This window comes from Cannabis sativa, chromosome 3 (genome assembly GCF_029168945.1).
Source record: "Cannabis sativa cultivar Pink pepper isolate KNU-18-1 chromosome 3, ASM2916894v1, whole genome shotgun sequence".
Lineage (NCBI taxonomy): Eukaryota > Viridiplantae > Streptophyta > Magnoliopsida > Rosales > Cannabaceae > Cannabis > Cannabis sativa.
The window spans coordinates 24199233-24216731 of record NC_083603.1 but is presented as its reverse complement, the minus strand read 5'-3'; the positions used below and the strand labels follow the sequence as shown (position 1 = coordinate 24216731).

The window sequence follows — 17499 nt, the reverse complement described above, 5'->3', positions numbered from 1 at the left end:
ATTATTCTAATAAATAAATTCTCATTAAATTCGAAATTTAGAATTGAAATTCAAAAATAAGAATTTAATATAATATTTATAAAATTATACTTAGATGGTGATTGAAATAAAATTAATTATTTCCATCTTAGTAATGATCTTAAATATAAATATTAAGGAAATTAATTTAAGTTGAATTAAATTAGATTAATTAGCAACTTAAAAATTTCCTTTGAGAATATATTTATTGAGTTCAAAAAATAAAGTATAATAACTATACAATTTTCAAAAAATAATAAAAATAGAAAAGAAATACTTCAAGCAAAAATATCACCTATCTAGATTTTCTTTTGACTAGTTAATTCAGTTTCCAATAATATATATATTTTAAATTCATTTATTTTAAATTAATCAATTAAATGAAAAAAATCATTGATTGAAGTTGACCCAAGAATTAATTAAAATAAATAATTAATTTACAACTCAATCTATTTTTCAAAAATAAATTCGAAAAATATTGCATAAATAAAATGCAATTTTCGAAATTGATTAAGAAAATAAAGAAAAATATATATATTGAAAATTATTTAAATTTAAGTTGAAAAAATTAAATTTCAACCTAAAAATAATTTTCTATTTAATTAAGTGTCATGAAAAATAAATAAATATTTAAGTATCATGATGAAAATCAACTTAGATATTTAAATTTTTCAAGTTAATTAAATGTATTAAATTCAAGAAATAATAATTAAGTGTAGAGAAGGCTTAATTATTAATTTCTAGTTTAATACTAAGAAAAATATACTTAATAAAATTGTACCAAAATTAATTATTTAAATAATTAATTTCACAAAGTATAATATTTTCCTATTTAAATATTAGAAATAATAAGTAGTATAGAAATTACTAGGAATGGCAAATGGGGCGGGTCTGCCCCGCCCCGCTTCTGACCCGCCCCGCCCCGACAAGCTATTGCCCCGCCCCGCCCGCCCCGATTACCTTGAAAATTTAATTGGGTCTGACCCGACCCGACCCAACTGGGTCGGGTTTGACCCGATTTTTTTTTTTTCTTTTCCACTTTGTATATTTATCCAATTCATTAATAAAGAATTGTTCTCTCTTTGTACCTTCCTAATACTTTCAATTATTTTTCTTTTAAAGAGATTCAAGGTAGGAGGCAGAATGTGGGTGTTCTTATTTAGATTTTTTGGTGTTATCTATTATCCTTCCAAAACCATTTCCTAATTAGAGTTTTAATTTCTTTCGATTTAATGTTCATCCTAATAAATCAAATTTGAGACGAAAGCCGATTCGAATTTCTTAAAAACATAAAAGAAGAGTACATAAATGCACTAGAACAAGCTGCAAGTGCAAGTCTGTTCCTGGAAGTCCACTACACCACCGGTCTCAACTGTTCCTCTAGGGTGAACCTGCAGCGTGTAAGGTCCACATGTGTCAACGTTCAAATACCGAGATTTTTCAAATTACAATGCCAAGTCCTCCTCCATTTCTTGTGCTAGGGTCTTCGTCCACTTGTCAACTTTTTCTTTTTGTGTAGCAAACCACTGTTGGACTTTGGACCTCAGGAATGCTACATCAGCAGTGATCGTGAAGCCTCTTTTGTCCTTAGTTGTGTTGTTGAAGCTCTCAACCCATTTGTTCGTCATTACATTGTAACATACCCCTGGAAAGTACGACATAACCCATTTTCAAATCCAATTTCCTCAAGATATTGTGCAATTGCAATATTCATTGCCCGAATGTTCTCAAATTCTCTGTGAAACTCTAATTTTGAATACGTGTAGACACACGTGTAAATGTGATTCGTGAAGACGTCAGTCTTGAACTTGTGGTTGACGTTCATAATAATGTGGTGGTAGCATGCACCGTGGTGTGCATCAGGGAACATGATCTCCAAAGCATGAACATTGCTTTGATGCCTATCCAACACAAAGGCTAAGTTCTCAACATCACTAATCGTTTCTTTCAATTTTCTCGTAAAATAGGTCCCAGAATTATGGTTTTCACTGTCAACTATAACGAAAGCTATCGGAAAGATATGGCTCCCTGCATCCAGTGCCACTGCACACAACATTTGCCCACCATACCTAGTCTTCAAGAAAGACCCATCAACGCATACAACAAGTCGGCAAAACCTAAACCCCCATATATAAGGACCTAGAGAGAAGAATCAATACTTGAAGCGACCATCCTCTACCACAAAATCCGTGATGGTACCTAGATTTCTCAACTTTAGCATGTGCAAGTAACTAAGTAATTTTGAGTATGAATCTTCAGGTGTACCCTGAGCTAGGTGTAGTGCCTTCTCTCTGCACCTCCATGCCTTTTCATAACTCATTTGGATTCCATAATCCTTGTGCATACTTTTTCTTATATTAGAGGCCAAATGATCCGAGCCGTCAGTTGCGAACTTATCCTTAATTAGATGGGAAACTATCAAAGGTGATGCTTGACGGTTATCTTTTCCTCGAAGATCAAGGGAACATGTATGTACATTATGAAATGTACTCACCTCAAACATGTTAGAAAGTACGTTCTTTTTCGCTCTAAATCTCCACCCACAATTTGTATCCTTACATGTGACGTACCAAATAGTAGTACCGGACTTCCTAACGGAGTAGTCAAACCCCTTCTTCATTGCATACAAGCCAACAACCATCTTTAAATGCTCTTTGTCTCTAAAAAACTTTCCTACATGTAACTCCCCGCCTGGTGTGCCACCCATAGATATATAATGACTATGATCCTCGATGTCTTCTCTTGTATACATTTTCTCCTTAAATTTACCGTAACTTGTCGAAGAAGAAAATGGATCGCTAAATTCAGTCACATTGGTCCCTCTAGCATCACTAAACCACTAGCATCATTGGTCTCTCTAGCATTATTAGGACCAGTACTGTCAGTGGTTCCTCTAGCATTACTGGTTTCCCCTGGACGATTACTACTAGTACCAGGTGTTTGGCGATTTTCTCTACGGGGCATTCTCTTTCGTGTCGGTGGCCTGGGTGGTATTTGGTACGATAGTGGAGTCAAGTTCAAAGCTACAGCAGCAGGGACCTCTATACCTTGGTCGTCTCTTACGTCATGATTTCCCTCAACATAACATTCAGGGTCTAGACCATCAAAAAAACCATCAATGAAGGGCATTTGTGCTACAATATCAACACTCGACATCATAGTGTTTAATTTAGGTAATACATCGACAACCAACACCTCTAGATTTGTTTCTGGAACAAAACTCCCAACCTCACTATGAGTGTCTTTAATAGAACTTGGTGTGGGACTAGGATTGACACGAACATTCTTCTTTAACAAAGTCACAAACAAGAGAGTAAATTCATCTGGCTTCTTTGCAAGTGTAGACAAAAAGTACCTTGCACGCTTATCATTTCCAATAACTTCAGAACGATACATTAAGCCTTTCATGTACTTGTAATTTACTTCCAATTTCAAGTCAAACTGCAATTTGTCAATATCCAGTTCTTCATACAAAAGATTAACCAAACCTGAGTAGCTTACGTTCGGATCAATGTCAAGTGTCAAATTTTTGGCCCGATTATAAACACAATCTCTACCCTCAAGCTCCCAAACACCATTATACATAACAAACGTATTAACAGTTGAACCTGTCACATACATTAAAAAAAATACAATTACAATTTAGAACAAAAATCTCACATAAAAGTTATCCAAAATCTTGAAAATGCAATAAATCTATACACAATCAGACTCCATCGGATCCAATCAAAAAAATTGCACGAACCCATCTTTTGACACCCATCGGAGACCCAATCGAGCCTACAAAAAAAATCCCCAAACCCATTTTTCGGACCACAATCGGATACCCCATCGGACCCGATCATATAAATTAAATAAAAAACCAATTTTTGGACCCCCATCGGCCTCCATCAGGCCTTCATCCTTGTCAACCAACTTTGACAGGGCATCGGACCACCATCGGACCTACATCGGACCATAAAAAAAAAAATTGTAAAAACTAGGAAAAATGCAGTATTCACAAACAACAAATATTTTAACAAACAAAACAGCAAAATAACAACAACAATCCATAGATCAAGCATCAAAATAATATTTTAAACTAAATATAACAACAATAAACAAGATTTTTTGAAAAAAAATTATTATCCATTGCTTGTATATAATGCTTCGTGTATGATGCTCCGTCCAAAAATGAGAAAATATATAGTATAGCTTGTAGTGTAGTAAATTATAGTGTAGTGAAATGAAGCGAATGAGTGAAAAGAAAAAAAAAATTGTGTTGATTTTGTAGTAGGGGAACTCGACAGTAGTTGAATGAAAGAGAGAAAAAGAAAGGAGGGTGATATAAATAGGAAGTATTTTAGTGATATTATAAAATATGTTATATCCAACAAATATTAATTATTACGAGTCCAGAGAGAGTTTTTAAGTATATCTATGCATAAAAAAATCAAAATTTTCAAAAGAAAAAGTAGTATAAGTACCCGTTTATTAAATGTAAGTTAATGAGAAGAAATCAATAGGGATGGGAGATGAAATGTGAGAGTTAATAAAATAAAAATCAAACATACTCTTGTGTAGTCCTCATCATCTTCTTCTTCCTCTTTGAGTTCGAACCAGAAGGGAGAGCGCGATTTCAGCCTAGAAGAGGGCGGCGAGATTTCAGCCCAGGCGGATGACTTCGAATCAGACGGGACTGTGCGACTCACTGCACCAAGATCGTCTTTTCTAAACTTCATATCTCTATACAAAATTCTAGATCTCTAACTTGTTGAGATGCTACGAAGACGATCGCCACTCACTTGAGCAAAGCCAATAACAAACGCTAAACCATTTTGTTTCGCTGCTCTGATTGCTTCAACAGGAATCCTTAACCATCTTGTTCGATTGGTGGTTGATGTTGAGCTCTAAAGTCGAAGACGACGAAGAGGAAAACAATTTTCAGATTCCGATAGTCTCGAAAGGTTTGCTTTTTGGCAACACTATGGCGGAGATGGGCGTAGAAGTTGGCGGTTTCTAAGAAGATCGAGAAGTAAATTTTTAATTGCCGCACAGAACAACGTACAATCTAAGTTTAAAATCAAGTAAGTAAAATTTCATTTAGGGAATTAGGTCAGAGTTTGATAACTCAGTCTTCGCTCTTTTCTCTCCTAGTCTTCACTCTTTTCTGAGCTCGCTCTTTGTAGATTTTTGTCAAGACTCTCAAGGGAAGACATAGTAATGTTCATTCGAGCTGGGTTTTGCAGAGAAAAGGGTTCCTAAAGAACTAGAATCGAAGGCGTCCATGGAAGAAATTCCTAAGGTACGTTTTGGGTCATTGGGTATAAGAGAATCTGTTTTGGTTTAGAGAGTGTTTGATATTTTCATGTTTTTGTTTGACATTTCGCCTCGTTCATATTTATCTATTTTCCTTGCATTGTTAGCTATCGATGCATTTCGATACAACGCATATGTTAGGTATAAGACTATTAAGTCAGTTATAGTTGTTGATTAATATGTTTTCCCTTTTCAGTGTACGGGAATTCGCCTTCTCAAAATCAGTTAGTTAACTGGGAATTTGCTATTTCTCAGCATTCGACTTTACCAACTCCTTTACACCTTAACTCTCTACAATCACCACCGTTAATTTTGGTAGTCTGACAGCTGTGGATCAATGGAGAATACCGATGTCTTCTTGGGCCTCCAGGATTTTCTGGAACGCATGCGCAATCCCTCCGCTGCCGAATTTGTCAAGTCTATCAAAAGGTCATTCATTCACTTTATTCAATGCAACAATCCGTTTTCTGTTTTGGTTGAATTTGGTTAATTAGAGAGGCTTAACGGGGATATTAGAGACTAAAGATTTTTGGTTTGTTTGTGGGTTTTTTTTTTTTTTTTTTTTTTTTTTTTTTTTTTTTTGAGAGCAGTTTTATAGTCTCGTTTTCGAACAATCCACCTGATCCAGAGAGAGATAGTAGTGCCGTACAGGAGTTTCTGGCTAAGATGGAAAATGATTTCAGGGCTCACCCACTTTGGGCTGGTTGCTCTGAGGAGGAGCTTGAGAGTGCTGGTGAAGTGAGTTACCTCTTACTTTTACAGAATCATCGCGATCATCATTACCATTCGGCATCGTATTTTGATCATTGCTTTAATTATCTAATGCTCGTTTCTTTTGTTAATGAAACTTATCTAGTATATAGACAGACTTCGTTAGAAGTACTTGAGGTAACAAGCTCTTAATTTAGGTAACATATTAATGTTTGCTGATGCTGGGTTGTCTTGAAACCACCTAAAGGGTTGTCCCATGAAGATAATGAATGACAAAAATGTAGAGAGATGTCTTGATCGTAACATCTGCTGGTACTCTGGTAGTTGAATCTTGCATACCATTGTGGGCACAGTGGTTTCATTAGCATAGTTTTCAAAAATTAGGTTTTGTTGTGGAGGTAGGTATGCACATATCCATTTTGATATTAAGGTATGTGCAACTAACAAAACACTTTAAAGTCTGAAAAGGAAATTGGAGCATTTGGATTCTAACAAATGGTCCTTTTTCCCTTTCTCACTCCAACATCCCATCTCATATTTCGTTTCATTCTAAGGTATCCGAGCATGATGAAGATTGTAGTATTTGCTTCCATGCTGACAGAACTCTAAATTTTAGGAGTATACCTAGCTAAGTTGGGCAAGAACCATACAACTGTAACTGTAAGCACTGTGGTATTGGTGATTAAACATGAAGAATTGTTATGAGCAGCATATGAAGAGGAAACTAATTGCAGAAGATGTGGTTTTATGAGAGAGTTTCTTCTTCTGTGACGTGTGTGATTAATGATAATCTTTTTTATAAAACGATTGCAGAGAAAAGTTGTCAACTTTCACATTATAAGTGAATGGAGAACCAGCACACTATTATGATGACAAGAAAATCTTTGCAGTTTCCACTCTAAAATAAGTAAATAAATATTAATATAAATGAAATCTAGTACGGTTCTATGTTGAATATGCAATGAAATTATGAAGAGTAGACCCTCCCCGTTGCCTTCTTGGTTATATTTAATGCCTATTATTTAAATCATCAGAACATCTGTTTATTTAACGCCTAGTGTAAATTGTCTTTTATTGTGTTGATTTTTTTTTTCTTTTCCTTTCAATTTCTCTCTAATACAGGGACTAGAGAAGTATGTCATGACAAAGTTATTTCCTCGTGTATTTGCTTCACTGCCAGATGATGTAGAACACGATAATCAATTATCTGAGAAGATGGCTCTAATTCAGCAATTCATTCGACCAGAAAATTTGGATATCAAGCCAAATTTTCAAAATGAGACATCGTGGCTGGTGAGTTTAATAAAAAGGAAATCATTTCAAAGTATATTTCTGCTTGTTTGGAGAGTTATCTTTCATGTATTAGTAGCATGCTCAGATTGCACACAAAAGCTGTACAAATGAATACTTTTAAAGGATTTTGGAAGTTCATTATGGAGTGACCTGGATTCAAATTTATGGTACTGCTCTAAAATCAAATCACCTCTTAAAACCATGCCTTCAAAAAATTTATCGCCTTTTTCAAGTTTGTTATGTTGTAGGCTAGTATGGATAGGCATCATTGTTCAGTGATTAGGTGCTGGAGAACTAAAGACACAAGTCCTTGCTTTAATTTATCCAAATACCTGGAGGAGTATCTGAATAATTCCATTCTGTTATTCTGAGAAAGTAAACTTTTTTGATTATTTTGTTGCCTTTTCTTTAATCTTTTGCTTGATAGCTATTTCAAGTTTCTTTCATTTCCACTTGAAAGAAGTTATTTTTTCTTATTCTGGCATTGGGAGAAAGAGAGACTGAAATTGCATGTGCGAGAATAGAAGTAGATTGAAATTTTAGTAAATAATTGACAGTGCATATGCATAAGTATGCTATATATAATTAGGTAGTGTATTTATATATTTATATGGTTGTAAGTAAGGAGTTAAAGAGAATGCATGTGATAGAATAATTTAGAGTAGAAATATTCTATTGCCAATTCCCAAAATAAACACCAGTAAGGAATTCCTCAAGTGATCTTTATTCTGAAAAACAGTCACGAAGTTACAATATCAAGCTTTTGAGAGGCTCGTCTCTCTAAATTCACTACCTTTCGAGAGGTTTGGTCTCTCCACAAAGAGTCTACTCTTATCTGATTCCAAGCTAATCTTAATGAGGTTGCTCCCTCTCTTTTTGTAAGCATTGGTCTTAAAAAGACTTAGACCACCTAGGATTACAATTGGACCAATATAATTAAAAGACTAAGACAACTCAGCCTACACATAAGAGACTACGTATTTCATTAATCATTTTGTGATACACAAGATATGACTTATGCTTATCAATACCCCCTTAATAACCTTCACCTTGTCCTCAAGGTGAAAACTTAAAAAATGTTCTTTAATGGTTGAGATATTGTTCCATTAAGCTCTAAAATCCAGGAGAGAGTGCCACTTGATCAACACTTCATATACTACTGCTAAACTTGGTGATGGGTGAAGTTGTAGGACCGCTTCAGGTTAAACTTGGTGCTCCATATGCGCTGTAAATTGTGGTAGAATAATGGCTGAAGAATGAGCTTCGCCTATGGGACGACGAAGTTGGGACATATGAAAAAATGGAGGACTGTCTTGGAAGTTGTAACACGCTGATGGGGAAATGTCGGGATGTAATGTAATGGGGTGCTCATGGGAGCGTTGGGGAGGAGGTCCCTGCAGTTGTTCAATGGACCCTGCGATTGTTCAAAAATTGCTTGATGTTTCAGCAACATTGGTTGAAGGAAAGCCGGAAGTTCTTCTCTTGGTATATCTTCTTGACCCACAAGATTGAGTTCCACTAGAGCTCCATTCTTTGCTGCCATAATGCTCTGGTACATGGTTGTGAGAGAGACTGAGGTCGTTTCGTTGTGGGATCTCCTTTGGTAAATACCCGATGATTTCCCATTTGAAATCCCTTGGTTTGGAGCTTCCAATTGGTACGAGGCATTCCCAATGTGAAGTTCCTATCTCCACCTCCAATGAGATATTATCCAAAGGGCCAACGACCTGATGAAATTCTCCTTGTATTCCTCTTTTTCCTTGCTGCTAGCAGCTTTGCTCACTTCTTTCCTCGGTTCTTGGATGTTTCTTGGGCAATTTCCATCGCTTCATCTGCATTTTTTGGATGTTGTAACTAATTTCTGGCGCTATGTTGTCTAATGGAGCTTAGAGCTGGATAAATTATTTATTATATATTCAATTACAGAACCCTCTTGCTTGACTGGAAGAAATTGGTCATGAAGGGACCCCATTTGAGTGTTTTTGAAATGCTTCAGCACCAGTTTCTTCATCTCTTCCCAACTTAACATGGCTCGCTTTTTGATACCATAGTAGAGCATCACCTGAAAAATGAAATGATAGCTGCCTCAATCTTCTTGTCGTTGTCGTATCCATGACGAGAAAAATCTTTCTGCCTGTAATATCCATTCGTCTGGATTCTCTCCATCAAAATTCAGGATCCTCAACTTCTTGAGCCGACTTTCATATTGGAATCGCGAGTCTTGCTGGTTCCTATAAAAAAATCCTCAATCCGAGCTCCGATTCAGGTGGAAACCAGCCATAAGAGTGATACCCGTGGTCGCTGGTTATTGTTCCAGCAGTGAAGTGCTGTGTTGGGGCACCATGGGGGTCTTCAGACCCTTGCTTTCCTCCTTTTCCGTGTTGCCAGTAGCTCCATTAACATCTTCCTTGAATTCTTGGACAATTTTTGATTTTTCTTGAACTTCCAATAAAGTCTTGAATTGTTGCTTTAACATTTCTTGAAGAGATTTTTGTAATTGTTGATGTATTTTCCGTGTTATCTCTTGTATTGAATCATGAAGAGATCCTTTCATTCCAGAAACTGCAACTTCCAGAGCTTCACAATCTGATAAGCCACCTGTCACATACGTGTATGCTAGAAAGAAGTGTAGGAAAGTTAATGAGGGAATGACCACAGGGAATTAATGTAATGGTAATTCTGTTTTGTGGGTAATATTCGGGTGAGGGTGAGTCCATAGTAGTCATTTGGGTGGATAGTATAAATAAGATTTGAGTTATTGTTTCTGGTGTGAATTGTTTTGAGCTGTAAGGGAGAGGCCAGGCTCTCGAATACCTGGGGAATTAATCAATACCAGTTTTCTTTCTTCATCTTCTCTATTTTTCTTCTACTGTGTTACTTGTTGATAGGTGAATTCCTATCAATTGGTATCAGAGCAACTGTTCATGGGGTCGAAGAAGGATTCGATGGCAGAACTCATTGAAGGAAAAGTGGAAGCAGAGGTGTCTGACCTTCGCCAAGATGTGCAGAAGGTGAATCAAGGGTTGGAAAAATTACAGGGGGATATTCAGATCACTATAGAGCAGATTGTCGCAAGGCAAATGGAAACGGTGGTAAGTCAGATTTCTCAACTCCTCCTACCTCCGGGAAAGCCCTCGCCAGAGGCGGTAGCTGCGAGTGCCGATCGACAAAGGAGAGCTGTCGAAGGCAGCGGGTCCTCAGTCGGAGAACCCAGTTTTGGGGGAGCTTATCCTTCGCCTAAATTCCCTGCAAAGATGGCAACACCACCATTTCCTAATTCGACATCACCCCCAATTCAGATTGGGACGTTTCAGTCCGGTCAAGCGTATGGGTTTGATTACCGTCCCCCACGAATGGAGATCCCTGTGTTTAACGGAGAGAACCCCGATGGCTGGATCTGCCGTGTCGAGCGTTACTTGCTCTCGAAGATGTCTGAACCCATGAAGTTGGATACGGCCATTGTGGGGCTCGACGGCGACGCACTGTCGTGGTTTCAGTGGGAGAACCAGCGAGGACCGATCACATCTTGGGCGATGCTCAAACAACTGCTCCTTCTCCGTTTCCGAGCTGTTCCAATCGGGTCGTTATCGGAAGAGTTTTTGTCCGTGGTTCAAACGGGGACAGTTCGTGAGTATCGAATCCAGTGGGAAGTTTTGGCTTCCCGGGTACCCGATGTACCCGATCACATTTTGGAAGGGTCCTTCGTTAAAGGGCTCAAGGACGACATTAAGGCAGCATTGCACATGTTACAGCCCATTGGACTGAATCAGATAATGGACATGGCTCAAAGGGTAGAAGAAGGACACCAATTAATGAGCACGGGTCCATTGAATAAGACCCACAATCCCAGATTCAACTCTGGCTCTCACTCTCCATCGAAATTCAATTTCACTTCAGGCGTGCAACGAAGCACGTCATCTACCCCATCACGACCTTACACCCCTTCGTCGGGATCCTTGACTTCGACAGCGTCTAAAGCGGGCAGCAGCCGTTCGATAGTCACCCCGTCGTATAAACGACTCTCGGAGGCAGAGTACCAAGACAAGAGAGCACGGGGGGTTTGCTTCAAGTGTGATAAGAAATTTCATCCGGGCAGGGAATGCGAACAGAAGTTGTTACAAATCTTACTCACGACTGACGAAGAAGAATCAGAATTGCCAGAAGAAGACTCTCCATTATCCCCTGACTCCGGGGAAACGGTGGTGACCGAGGAGACTCTCGCCACGCTCTCATTGAATTCGTTAATTGGAATTTCAACGGCAAAAACAATGAAATTAGCAGGATATATCGGAAACCAACCCGTGACCGTGCTAATTGATAGTGGCGCCACACACAATTTCGTGTCGATGGAAGTTGTTACAGCGGTGGGAATTCCAATTTCAGCAACCACTTGTTATGGTATACTTCTTGGCACCGGAGGAAAGGTCAGAACAGAGGGGATTTGTGCTAATGTGGAGTTAGATTTGGGTGCTATTCGCGTGATCACTGATTTCCTTCCTTTGGAATTAGGAGGTGCAGATGTAATTTTGGGTATTAAATGGCTAGAAACATTGGGTAATATGCACGTCAACGGGAAAACTATGGTCATGAAATTTGAGATGGCAGGAACTTGGGTTACATTGCAAGGGGACCCCAGCTTATGTAAATCCCCAATTTCTTTAAAGGCCATGATGTTGACAGTTGAGAAGGGTGCCGAAGCTTACTGGGTGCAATTTGGAGCCTTGACTACAGAAAAACACCACGAACAACCTCTAATACCAGCCCCAATTATTCATCTACTAGACAAGTATGAAGAGGTGTTTGAGATGCCGGCTGGTCTTCCTCCGCGACGCTTCCGGGACCACTCCATCACATTGAAACCGGACACGGGGCCTATCTCAGTTCGCCCATATCGCTATGCTCAAATTCAAAAAGCCGAGATTGAGAAGATGGTTCGAGAAATGCTTCATGTGGGAATCGCTCAACCGAGTACTAGTCCGTTTTCCAGTCCAGTTTTGTTAGTAAAGAAGAAGGATGGAAGTTGGAGATTTTGTGTGGACTACCGAGCTCTTAATCGGGCAACAGTTGCAGACAAATTTTCCATTCCGGTCATTGACGAACTGCTAGACGAGTTACATGGCGCAACAGTTTTTTCAAAGTTGGATTTAAAGTCTGGGTACCATCAAATTCGAATGGCACCAAGTGATGTCGAGAAGACGGCCTTCCGCACACACGAGGGACATTATGAATTCTTAGTCATGCCTTTCGGTCTTACGAATGCACCGGCCACCTTCCAAGCTCTCATGAACGAGGTATTTCGTGATTTCCGCGGCCATTGTGTACTAGTATTTTTTGATGATATTCTTGTGTATAGTCCCACTTTGGCAGAACATGTTACTCATCTCGGCATGGTTTTGGGACGACTCCAGCAACACCAATTATATGCCAATCGAAAGAAATGCATCTTTGCTCAACCACAAGTGGAGTATTTGGGCCATGTGATTTCTGCTAAGGGGGTATCGGCTGACCCAAGCAAGATTGAAGCTATGGTTCAGTGGCCAACTCCTTCCAATATCAATGAGCTACGGGGTTTCTTGGGTCTCACGGGGTATTATCGGAAGTTCGTTCACGGGTATGGGAGCATCGGTCGCCCACTCACTGATCAGCTCAAAAAAGATGCATTTGGATGGTCCCCGGCAGCCCAAGATGCATTTGAACAGTTGAAACAAGCTATGTGTTCCGTGCCTGTCTTAGCCTTACCCGATTTTTCTGCCCCTTTTGTCCTTGAGGCTGATGCTTCAGGTGTGGGTCTAGGAGCTGTCTTGATGCAACATGACCGCTCCATCGCTTATTTCAGCCGCACATTATCACCTCGAGCTTGCTCCAAGTCAGTTTATGAGAGAGAGTTGATGGCCATTGTCCTTGCCATTCAAAAATGGCGACCTTACTTGTTGGGGCGAAAGTTTTTAGTCCGCACGGATCAACGCAGCTTGAAGTACTTATTAGAACAACGGCTGGTTTCGATGGAACATCAAAAATGGCTCACCAAGCTCTTGGGGTATGACTTCGATATTCAGTACAAACCGGGAATGGAAAATAGAGCAGCTGATGCTCTTTCTCGTGTCTCTCCGAAAGTTTCTATTGCTGCCATTTCAGTTCCTAGTGTGTTGTCCATTGCCACCATACAAGAACAAGTAGCTACTGACCCTGATCTTTCCAAGATTATTGCGGACCTCAACCGAGGTCAAGATGGTGGCGGTTACTCCTTCACTCATGGTTGTCTTAAGTTCCGTGGGCGATTGGTGTTACCGGCTTCTTCACCATCCATCCCATTACTATTACACGAGTATCACACTAGTAAAGTGGGAGGCCATTCCGGTGTGTTTAAAACTTTTCAACGGCTCGCGGTTGATTTTTACTGGTCTGGGATGCGAAAAGATGTCCAAAAATTTGTGGCTGAATGCTCCGTGTGCCAACAAAACAAGTACCTAGCACAATCACTGGCGGGATTACTTCAACCTCTTCCAATTCCGGACCAAGTTTGGGAAGACATTTCCATGGACTTCATTGAAAGGTTGCCCATTTCTAATGGATTTGACTCCATTTTCGTGGTGGTAGACCGCCTCACCAAATATGGCCATTTCATTCCGCTCCGCCATCCTTTCTCGGCGCCTACTGTGGCAGCCACATTTGTTAAAGAAGTTGTGAAGCTCCACGGGTTTCCTCGCTCCATTGTTTCAGATCGGGACAAAATCTTTTTGAGCTTATTTTGGAAGGAACTTTTTCGCTTGCAAGGTACTTCTTTGAAGCATAGTACCGCTTACCACCCTCAATCGGACGGACAAACCGAAGTGGTCAACCGCCGCTTGGAAACTTACTTACGCTGCTTCGTTAGTTTCAAACCCAATCAAAGGGTCAAGTGGCTGCCTTGGGCCGAGTATTGGTATAACACTTCGCATCACACAGCCACGGGAATGACACCTTTTCGTGCCTTGTATCATCGTGATCCTCCATCACTTGTGCGGTTTGAGTCCCCTTCGACACGGGTTTCCTCTGTGGAACAGGTGCTTTTGGACCGCGAGGAGATTTTGGTGTTGCTGAAGCAAAATCTCTTGCGAGCCCAACAACGAATGAAAACTCAAGCGGACCGTAAGCGTCGAGATGTCCAATTCAACGTTGGTGACCGAGTTTATGTCAAGATCCGTCCATACCGACAGCGCACCATGGCCAAACGTTCTAATGAGAAGTTGTCCCCTCGTTTCTTTGGCCCGTTCCCCATTCTGGCTCGCATTGGCCCCGCTGCTTACCGCCTTCAGCTGCCTCCGGACACCATGATACATCCGGTGTTTCATGTGTCACTGCTTCGTGCTGCTTTGGGACCCCAACAGCAAGCTTCTTCCCTTCCTCCTAGTCTCACGGCTGAGCTGGAGTGGCTCTTGGAACCTGAGGCCTTACTGGCCATTCGCCCCGGCACTCACAAGACTAGCCCTCAAGCTTTGATCAAATGGAAGAACCTTCCGGAATTCGAAGCCACTTGGGAAGACTTCTCAGTAATTCAAGCTCAATTTCCTCATTTCCACCTTGAGGACAAGGTGAAACTTCAGGCCGGCGGTATTGATAAGCCACCTGTCACATACGTGTATGCTAGAAAGAAGTGTAGGAAAGTTAATGAGGGAATGACCACAGGGAATTAATGTAATGGTAATTCTGTTTTGTGGGTAATATTCGGGTGAGGGTGAGTCCATAGTAGTCATTTGGGTGGATAGTATAAATAAGATTTGAGTTATTGTTTCTGGTGTGAATTGTTTTGAGCTGTAAGGGAGAGGCCAGGCTCTCGAATACCTGGGGAATTAATCAATACCAGTTTTCTTTCTTCATCTTCTCTATTTTTCTTCTACTGTGTTACTTGTTGATAGGTGAATTCCTATCACAATCTTCCTCCAAAACCATAGAAGAATAACCGTTTTCTGCTTGTTTCTTGGGCACCATGTCTGCAGCTCACCGTACCGATTTGATAAAATAATCTATTGGTATATGTGTGTGTGTAAAGCATCCCCATTGGAGATGTTCTAAGACTAAGTATTTCATTTAATAATTTTGTGATACACAAGATAAGTCTTAGGCTTATTAGAATGTCAAGAATATACCTTCTTCAAAATCTGAAATTGATTTTGTAGATACAAAATGCTGGCTTCTATGATTTTTATTGACTCATTTTTGTAGTTTCTAATTCTCGGCAACTGTTTAACAAATTGTAAAGAAAGAGCTATTAGCAGATCCATCCTAGGCATTAATGTTTGTGGAAATGAAAGTTGAGCATAGTTCTTGTTTGTCTGAATCTTTATTATAATAAACATAATATCGTTTGATTTTGGTAGTTTTGATTACTCAAAGGGTTATTCTTCAATGTCACTATCTTAATTTCTCCAATAAGTTAACTTTGTTTTGTCAGTCTCTTCCCTATCCTTTTCCTGTTTTTCCTCTTAAGTTCTTACTTGAGAATATGCAATAGACAATAATCGTAATGCTAGTTTCTCTCTTTTGTGAACTTGGTTAACTTGTCTTTGAAATTCCTGTTGAAGTTTTATGCCTACCCTTTTACTTCATTTATGCAGCTTGCACAGAAAGAACTACAGAAGATCAATATGTATAAGGCACCAAGAGACAAGCTTGTGTGTATCCTTAATTGCTGCAAGGTTATTAGTAACTTGTTGCTTAATGCTTCCATTGCTTCGAATGAGAATACCCCTGGAGCTGATGAGTTCCTTCCAGTTCTAATTTATGTCACTATAAAGGTATATGTGTGTGTGTAAGTGACAACATTCTAATATTCTTGCGTATTATTTCTACCCATTATAACCAAATTGATTTTCTTACATGGTAAGCAGGCCAATCCTCCGCAGCTGCACTCGAACTTGTTGTACATACAGAGGTATAGGCATCAGTCGCGATTAGTGGGTGAAGCATCCTATTATTTCACAAACATGCTATCTGTTGAATCTTTCATCTCAAACATTGATGCAAAAGCCCTTTCAATGGAAGAAACGGAGTTTGAAAAGAACATGGAAACTGCCCGAGCGCTTCATTCGGGACTTTCAGCTGATTTAAACAACCAGTCCAATCAAAATGATCAACATGTAGGACATATATCTCCATCAGAGTTCAAGGAATCAAAACAGCAGTCCCTAAATGTTAGCAAGGATTCTATACTAGGACCCAGAGCATCTGAAATGAGAGCCAGAGCTGAAAACCCTTACGGGAAAGATCAGTCGACGGTTACAAAGATCCCATCCCTCTCAGATTTGGAGAATAAAGGTGCAGGACTGCTTTTAAAGGAAGACCAGGTGAGGCAAGTATTCCAGAATTATCCATACTTGTTTGCCAATGCTGGGGACCTGACTGTCAGTGATGTGGAGGATCTGCTTAATAACTACAAACAGCTTGTTTTTAAATATGTTACCCTTTCAAAAGGGTTGGGCAATACCATTCCATCTGTACCATCATTTAGTTCACTAACTCAGGTGCATCAGGAAGCTGAAGCCATAAGCAAACAGGGGGATAAAACAAAGGTAGATCCTAATAATGAGTCAAAAATAGATACTGATACTAATACAGATACTGATTCAAACGGAGCTTCAATTTTCGAAGTGGAAAGTTTAGAATCCAAATTGTTACAAGGTGAGGCAACAGCAGATACAGGGAGGTAAATTGTGGAAACCACTCAATCACAGTATACTATTATAAGCATATATTTATATATTTGTTCAGTATACATGGGAAAGGATCCATCAGGAGTATCAGAATATGATTATTTCTTTCACCGCGTATGTTAGTTACCTCGGCATATTTGAAATGTTGATAGAATTGAGGTGCAAGAGTAGTCTCACAGGTATGGAAGCGTTTTTCTCTTTCATCTCTGATCACATATTGTCACAAGTGGTTGATGAGAATATAACGTACGTACTTTGTCCATTTCCATTGTTGTACTTTGCTTTCCTTAATCCTTCTACCAAAAGGGGTGGGATTGGATTGTTTTGATCTTAAACCCATTCTTCCTCTTTTGTTGATCTGCTAAGACTACTTGTGTTACTTGTACTTGCTTTTTTTGTAGTATTAAAAGACTAGGCTAGACTACACTATTTACCAGCACTTCCTTTGTTCTTTCATGGTAAATTAAAAAATACCTCTTTTATTTGTCAA

The 17499-nt window shown here is 39.4% G+C and overlaps 2 protein-coding genes across 3 annotated transcripts; one reads left to right on the top strand and one right to left on the bottom strand.

Moving 5' to 3' along the window:
- Positions 1-1645: 1645 nt before the first annotated feature.
- LOC133035997 (uncharacterized) lies at positions 1646-2725 on the bottom strand. The gene is made up of 2 exons (XM_061112460.1): positions 2178-2725; positions 1646-2135 (listed from the first exon to the last, which is right to left on the bottom strand). The coding sequence occupies exons 1-2, from the start codon at positions 2723-2725 to the stop codon at positions 1646-1648; spliced, it is 1038 nt and encodes a 345-aa protein (XP_060968443.1).
- A 1542-nt stretch (positions 2726-4267) lies between these two features.
- On the top strand, positions 4268-17499 carry LOC133035687 (vacuolar protein sorting-associated protein 9A-like). Of its 2 annotated transcripts, none has more exons than XM_061111780.1 (7): positions 4268-5084; positions 5187-5302; positions 5513-5745; positions 5907-6054; positions 7150-7320; positions 15915-16094; positions 16188-17499. In XM_061111780.1, exons 3-7 carry the CDS (start codon positions 5654-5656, stop codon positions 17004-17006), a joined length of 1410 nt encoding a protein of 469 aa, XP_060967763.1. In that variant the 5' UTR covers positions 4268-5084; positions 5187-5302; positions 5513-5653; the 3' UTR covers positions 17007-17499. The 2 variants fall into 2 exon arrangements, with proteins under 2 accessions (XP_060967763.1, XP_060967765.1); XM_061111782.1 differs by having other exon boundaries at positions 4389-5084; positions 5247-5302.

Excerpts from the sequence above, each read along its gene's own strand:
- LOC133035997 (XM_061112460.1), bottom strand. The coding sequence starts at position 2,725 with ATGGGTGGCACACCAGGCGGGGAGTTACATGTAGGAAAGTTTTTTAGA. Across the intron at positions 2,136-2,177 it reads GTAGAGGATGGTCGCTTCAA|GTTTTGCCGACTTGTTGTAT; the intron begins GTATTGATTCTT and ends ATGGGGGTTTAG.
- LOC133035687 (XM_061111780.1), top strand. The coding sequence starts at position 5,654 with ATGGAGAATACCGATGTCTTCTTGGGCCTCCAGGATTTTCTGGAACGC. Across the intron at positions 5,746-5,906 it reads TTTGTCAAGTCTATCAAAAG|TTTTATAGTCTCGTTTTCGA; the intron begins GTCATTCATTCA and ends TTTTGAGAGCAG. Across the intron at positions 7,321-15,914 it reads AAAATGAGACATCGTGGCTG|CTTGCACAGAAAGAACTACA; the intron begins GTGAGTTTAATA and ends TCATTTATGCAG.